Here is a 7,607-nt window from a genome sequence, read left to right on the forward strand (position 1 = left end):
CCATAAAAATATACATGTAAGTACATGTAAGATACACTATAAGATTGCCCCAAGGTGTGCGTGTGTGCGTGAATGGTGTGTGTGCTCTGCGGCCAGTCCAGGGTTCCTGCCTCTGCCCCAATGACAGGCTCCAGCACTCAGGAGGACAAAGCGCCGGTTAACTGACAAATGGCGTCCTCTCGTGGCGGTAGTGATACTTCATGAAACAATGGAGCGTACCACTTTTACAAAAAAGGGGTTCAGGGTGAATGTGCTGTATTTTCTGTCACTATCGTAACTCGAATTAATTCTTTTAATTACTTTTGAGGGGTAGACGGATAACTAGAGCCATTGTCAAATGAACCGTGACTGTGGTGGACGTTTCAAATTTAATCGACTCTTGGAAACTTCAGTGGTTGCGACTTAAACGTTTCCGTGTTTACCAAACTCTGCGAGCGTGAGGTAGGTGTAGCGTGTTTTGCAAAGATGTGGTGATATGTTAGTTGAAAATACAACGGGACACTGTTGGCCCTCGTGTCTTGTAGTGGTTTGTTTACAAAACATTCTATCGGAGTTGTTGAAATGTTCATTTCACCTGCCCCGGCTCGGTCTTGTTTTGACACATCTACGTGGGTCTTAAATAACGCCAACTGACGACGCTTCCGTCCTACTGTCAAGAAACCTGGTATGACGAAGCTAAAATGTAACATTTGACGTTCGACCGTGGATCATTTGAAGCGCTCAAGCGCTAACCCTGCTTAACAATAATCAACAAATATCCAGTTGGTCAATGTCGTCGTAAGTGGTCTTCAATAGTGTCCACGAAATGTGTGCAGATGGTCCCTAAGTGATGGTTTACATGCAAGGGACATGGGACACACCAGGCACATACGTTTTTGTTGGATTGTTGATCTTAATGTTTTACCTACGTATGTCTAATATTTCTTCAATAGCTTCAAGCAAACGTGTCCAAAGTTATTGCGAACATTAAGGGGAAATACAAGATGAACCGGAAAAATCTGCCAAAGGGGTGGCGTACTTGTCCGCATTTGTTCCCTGTTGTAATACTGTTACCATTTACTTATCAAGAAAACGATGTAGTTGAGGGCAAAACGTTTTTCTTTTATGCCATGCACTGTCACTGCTGTTGTCACTGCTACGGTTTGCTTGAGGTCTTTACAGCCAATGAACGTTTTCGCCAAATCCTCAGCGGACATGCATTTACTTCGCCTTTGTTAATGTAAGCTGATAAATGGCTTGATAGAATGATCCGTTTTAGCCACGCCATCTGCATAATATTATGTCAAAGATATACAGTAGTACTTTACAAAGGTCATCTTTTTGGGTCTCACAGAACGGTTCATTGTCTGACGTGGGCTTGAATCAGTCAAATATTTCTGATGTTGGACTTCATACGTCTGTCTTACGTCACTCATTTAGACTGCCAGTCAGAAAATGGATTCATTTATGCTACAAGAGCGAGTGACGTTTTGCTGATAAAATGAAGCCGCATCTTGTATTCCATTCACTTTCTACATATATGACTCTTGAATTCAATAAATAACTCTGAAACCTTCAGAGTTGCAAATTTGTTTTTTAAAAATAATATTTGAAAAATAATTAAAACAAGATAATATTTGACTGTTTTCAGGATTACTAGTCGACTGTTGATTGTTAAGAAATAGCATACTCTTTGATTTTTGTATTGTCAGTTTGATCAGACATGATAGACCCTTCAGGTCACTAACGTGTTATACGAGAAACTAAACAAACGGAACAGTAGTGCTCGTGACTAAAATGTCCTGTTGTCCTATCCCCCACTGTTTTTCAGTAATGTTAATCTATTCACACTTTGGTATCCTGGGAATCTACGTGCACTATTGGCACGTGAACACGCAAAACCAAGTGCTAGGGTCAAAAAAGGGGAAATTAGGAACAATATGCCTACACTAACTCGGCGCAAGCTGATGAAGCTGACAGAATGTTTTTTTTTCCTTGCCAATAATCTGTGACAGGAATCAAGGATGTCTACTTTGAAGAAGTTTAAACGAGACTAAATAGTCATATGATTTAAAGATGCCACACCTGACTTTGACTTTGACACCAGTAATAATCAGGTTCGATAACCAGACATAGCAGCTCTATCTTTTCGGTTCGAAATTTCTCTGTTTTCATTTTCATTTAACCCTTCTCAATAAAATAAAAAGTCTTTGGTGCACTTACAGTAAATCCTGGTAAGTGACTGTTGTGATGAAAAAACCCCACACATCTATGTGTATGTGTTCTTCTATGTGTGTTCATCTATGTTTATTGAAGGTGCTCTATATCCTCGAAAGTGCTCTATAGTGTTGTTGTATACCTTTGTCATGTTGATGTTCTTTGCGCACGTTAGCACATATTTTTTAATCAGTCAATTAATTATGGTTATTATTTCTTTTTTCCGTTAGTGGTTGCAGCATGCTCAGACTTCAGAAGCGCCTCGCGTCTAGCGTCCTGCGCTGTGGCAAGAAGAAGGTGTGGCTAGACCCCAATGAGACCAATGAGATTGCTAATGCAAACTCTCGTGAGTAATTCCTTTTATGTGAAACTTGCTAAACTACTGTTGGTTCTGTACTTGAAGTAGGCCACAACCAACCATGCCATTGTCATTTGGAGATTTTACCCAATGTTTGGTAGGACTGCTCTTCAGAACCAAGTTAAGGTACCTGTCAATGGTTCAATGTTTTTTTTCTGTGTGTGTAAAATTGCAGGCCAGCAAATCAGGAAATTGCTGAAGGATGGGCTGATCATCAAAAAGCCTGTGACAGTTCATTCCCGTGCTCGCTGCCGCAAGAACACACTTGCACGTCGCAAAGGACGTCACACTGGCTACGGTGGGTCATGTGTTGCATATTATTGTCTTTTCCTGCATTGCCTAACTTTCGCCTTTGATCAACTTGCTCTACTCCCCAAGGTAAAATAGCAACAAGTGATTTTCCTGTTTGGAAAAAAGCCCTAAAAACTTGAGGAGCTCACACAGTTATAGACGTATTTGATCAATTCCAATTCTTATTCCAGGAAAGAGAAAGGGAACAGCCAACGCTCGTATGCCCGAAAAGCTTGTATGGATGCGGCGCATGAGAATCCTCCGTAGACTTCTCCGTCGCTACAGGGAGTCTAAGAAGATCGACAGGCATATGTCAGCACAAACTGATCTTGCTCTTACTGATAGTTACATTGTGATCCTCAGTTGCTTTCATCGTCTCATCTTTGCAGGTATCACAGCCTCTACCTGAAATCAAAGGGCAATGTCTTCAAAAACAAGCGCATCCTGATGGAGCACATTCACAAGTTGAAGGCAGACAGGGCTCGCAAGAAGCTTCTCGCGTGAGTTCTCCTGCAGTCTCATCCTAAATTTAAATTGATTCCTTGGAAAAATCCTTGAAACTTCTAAGGTTTGCACAGGGATATAAAGCTAAGGAATTTGTTTAGTGCATTCCAACAACTGGAGCTATGTTGCATGCACGTTTTACATTATGAGCAATTCACAGAACTTTTTAATGGAACACAAAGTTTTGACTCTTTATAAACCCTTAGTGAGCACTGTTAAACATTAACCATTGGGATACAGGCTTGTCTGTTTGGGGACCTGGCCTAATGGCCCAATGAGAGGCTGCGGTGGCCCAGGATATGATGCAAGCTGATACGAGAGCATGTGGGGGGTTACACCATGCGGTGACTACTGTGTCTCTATGAGTGAAGAACCCTCGTTCTTAGTTAATAGTAGTTGTTTGGTAAAAACAGACAGAGTTGTATTGGTGTGGGAAAACAAATATATGTTGCAATGTATTGTTGCACTCTCTGTCACTATAAATAGTCAATACACTGACGGCAAACATCAATATTTTATTACAACACGCACAGTGGATTACCCAGCATTTTCAGTTGTGCTTGTTGTTCAGCGCAATATTTGCACTCAACACTAGATGGGAGAAACATTGCTACTTTTGCCCGATTGCCATGTTATCAGTGTTCATGCACGTAACTTGTCCAGCTGTGCATTGCTTATATTTACAGGAATGGACTGGAGGTTTTTTAGTGCTCAATTTCTTGTACATTAAATGCCTAATTAGTGACATTTTCCTTTTTAAAGGTTTCAACCACATATATCATGATCTATCGCTGATCAAATTTCTTGCAATATATCAGGTATCGCATATATATCGTGTACCATGATACTATCGTTAGTGTGGGCCAAATCGTGAGCGACCCATATTGTCCCACCTCTAGAGTTGTAGAACAAAACTGCTTCCTGATATAAAGAGGACATTCACGTCACCTCACATCTGTCATAAGGACTAAAACTATTTGCTGAAGATTTTATGCACATTTCTGCAAAACTCTGATGCAGGAGATTTACATCACATGGTGACCACAGAGTCATGTGGGCGTGGTATATGCTGTATGGGAGATACTCATATTGATTCACAATAACAAAATGTAGGCAAAAGACAGCGATTTTTTTCAATGACGGTCTGAGCAACTTAGTTTCTAATAATGTACAGTAACCCTGTTGCAGCTTTAAGTTTTCTGGCCTGTATGTACAACAGGAAACAAAGAGCTGTTTCTTTGTGACAAATTAGACTTCCATTGTTTTGGTGCTTTATTTTGCATGGTCTTAAATTTTGTGCCCTCACCTTTGTTGTGTTGCGTTAATGATTGAGAACAGTTGTCATAAAATGTATAACAAATCTATAAACAGCTCTGCCACTTCGTGATGCTTACTTTCCTGGAATTTTGCAGGGACCAGGCTGAGGCTCGGCGCACCAAGAACAGAGAGGCTCGCAGACGAAGAGAGGAGCGTCTCCTGGCCAAGAAGGAGGAACTAGTCAAGGGCTTGGCTGAGGAGGCTTCAAAGTGAAGAGGAATGCGGCACACTCACGTTTTTCTATAAACGGCTGTAATAAACAGGATATGTGGTCCTGCTTTGTGGACGCCAGTGTTTTGTTAATACCATTGGAGTTGGTTGCAGTTTTTCACCAGAAAGCAAAAGATTAAGAATATAAAATATCCTTGATACCTTTTTTTTGTTGCTTCTTTTACTTCATTTAGAACTACATTCCTTCATTTGTCTTCTTAAACTGGAGCAGAATTGTGGTGCGCACACAATATACTGTATATTATCAGGCTTTAAAGGCTCTCGAACCCATTCAGTTGAGGACAGCTTTTATCCTGGGTGGGGCTCGCTGTTATTTTCATGAAGGTCTTCTAAGTGCCCCTGTTTCAGACCCTCACAAAAAATAGGAAAAAATATTCATGATTAACATCCAGTTGCATGAATCTTGCGTAATGTCAACTCTGACAGCAGGTGGCAACAGCGTACAAGGACTGAGATGTCTCCCTAGGGAGCCAATATATGCTCAAATGGCAAGACCGTTTGTACCCGGGCCTTCATCTGACTTTGATTATGGAGTGCCGAAATTGCGAAGCAAATGTGACTGATACATATGTCGACATTTTGCTAACCTACCTATCTTTTATTTCATGTGATTTTATATACGCGGTAGAAAAGAAAAGTGTACTCCATTTTACGAAATGAATTGATGCTGGTTGAAGCAGCATCAATTCATTTCGTAAAATGGAGTACACTTTTCAATATATATTGCTTTTATACTATCATGTTCGAAAGCTTTCTCAATTGGCCGATGTCACCGGATGGCTCTGGCGGGACAGTCGAGTGAGAGCCAGCAGGGAGGACAAGCTCTACAGGGTCACGGTAAGTATTTGTCAGCTAATATTTGCGGTCATCTCCCTTTGATAGTTTAGTTACAGTAGTACCTTTAGCATCCGCTTTATCGCCCAAGCGAGCAGATTCTGCAGTGACGTCATACAAGCGACTTTTGATTTGTAGTCCAAATAATCACGTCCTAGTTTCACAAGCAAATAAATCATAAATTACATGACAAACATAGTTGAAATGTGTCATCCCAGGCATGAGGCAAAGTGGACCAGAAATAACTTTGATCTCCCCCTTGACTTCCTTTCATTTTTTCATCTTTCTCCGACTGGAAGATCCCCCAATGGTTTCAAAACATTGCACATATGTTCAAAACCACAACACAAAAACTTTCAATCCAGCCATATTTTGATTTCTTTCCATGCTGATGAGCTTCTAGCAACACGTGCAAGCTCTTCTATCTTGATTTACACTTTTTTAACATAATAATAAATATTATGATTCCGTCCAGCTGCACTACAAGGCATACCATACTCACACATACCTTGTCACTGCAACTCTACAGAATACAATTTGTCCTTATACCCCTGAACATCTCAGACACCTTGGCACCTTGGATAGTGGATATGGATTTTTGAAACTTGCATCAACTTTCAAATGTGAGATGCCTCCTGTCTGTTTAGCATGTATATATCTGCAAGGTTCTTTTTGAAAATGATCAAATTTTACACTTCGCTGTGTTAGTCGATCACCATGAGCAGCAGCTGTCACTTTGAATTAACTCACCGAGCAGGTCAGTGTGAGGAGCGTGACTGACTTAGGAAGGAAGTCAGTCATGAAAGCATCACAGCTTCATGCAGATACGGACTCTGTTGACATTTTCACTTCCTTACTGTCGTGAGATTCTATTTGATGGTTAGAGACCTGTAGAATATATCGTGGCAACAGTGTTGAGTGTTATGTGCCTTATGTCAAATTCTCTTGAAGAAATATACAACAATCAAAAGTTTTGAGAAGGTTGTTTCCAGAAAGTTACACGTTCACCTTTATGGTAAGTGATTTGCAGAACACTCTTTAAAACATCGCAAGAACCAGACTACAATGTCACACTCAAGCAAGAGAAATCATTTATCGCTTCAAGTAACTTTGGGGCCATACACACGCCCACAAGGCCATCAGCACTGCATGTGGCCCCACGTGCCTTCCCCACTCTCTGTTCAGCATCCTGCCATCAGGGCAAAGGTTCCAGAGACCCATTCTGCTGAGCTTGGACAAGGCAGACTGTCATCCCGCTGCTGTCCTCGCACCTTCATGGCAGTACTGTGGATTCCTGCAGCCGTGTCCTGGTTATGTGCACGTGCACAGTTGTAATGTTTATGTTGTATGTTTGAATGTACAAAATTAATGCTAGGGAATTAAATGTTAGTGAATTAAAAGTTAGAGAATTAAAAGGCCTTTTGCTCCATGTACGCACCAGAATTGTGTTGGTGTGAGTTGAAAGGCTCGAGAAACTGATGCTTAAAAAAACATCGCGCCATTAATGACACATTAATCTCAATGCGCAACAGAAATGTTTTTGTTTGCTCAGTGGCCCATCTGCACACATAAGCACTTGTGTTTTTCATGCATCGCTTTGTTTCCTGAGCCTCTGAAGATGTGTCTGGTACGCAGTTATCCTGAATGATTATTTGTGAATGCAGCAAAAGATGTCTTAATCCCCACTGCGGTACTCTAATGGACCCAAAAGATAGAAAAGTACTAACAAAGCAGCAGTGGCAGATGGATTAGTAGAGACGAAAGCCAGCTCTGTGCAAAGGCCATGTTTGTGAGCGGTCAATCTATTTCTTCATTACCAGGAGGCCCACTATTTCCTGAAGCTCGAGCCCTAATGGGATTAGATAAGGCGAGGAGT

The 7,607-nt window shown here is 41.1% G+C and overlaps 1 protein-coding gene across 2 annotated transcripts; it reads left to right on the forward strand.

Annotated features, from left to right (window-relative positions):
• The first annotated feature begins 330 nt into the window (after positions 1–330).
• LOC128758847 (60S ribosomal protein L19-like) lies at positions 331–5,049 on the forward strand. Of its 2 annotated transcripts, none has more exons than XM_053865247.1 (6): positions 331–441; positions 2,427–2,542; positions 2,730–2,852; positions 3,037–3,157; positions 3,235–3,345; positions 4,762–5,048. In XM_053865247.1, the coding sequence occupies exons 2-6, from the start codon at positions 2,437–2,439 to the stop codon at positions 4,877–4,879; spliced, it is 579 nt and encodes a 192-aa protein (XP_053721222.1). In that variant the 5' UTR covers positions 331–441; positions 2,427–2,436; the 3' UTR covers positions 4,880–5,048. The 2 variants fall into 2 exon arrangements, with proteins under 2 accessions (XP_053721222.1, XP_053721223.1); XM_053865248.1 differs by lacking the exon at positions 331–441 and adding an exon at positions 466–664 and having other exon boundaries at positions 4,762–5,049.
• The last annotated feature ends 2,558 nt before the right edge of the window (positions 5,050–7,607 follow it).

This window comes from Synchiropus splendidus, chromosome 5 (assembly GCF_027744825.2).
Source record: "Synchiropus splendidus isolate RoL2022-P1 chromosome 5, RoL_Sspl_1.0, whole genome shotgun sequence".
Taxonomy (NCBI): Eukaryota; Metazoa; Chordata; class Actinopteri; order Syngnathiformes; family Callionymidae; genus Synchiropus; species Synchiropus splendidus.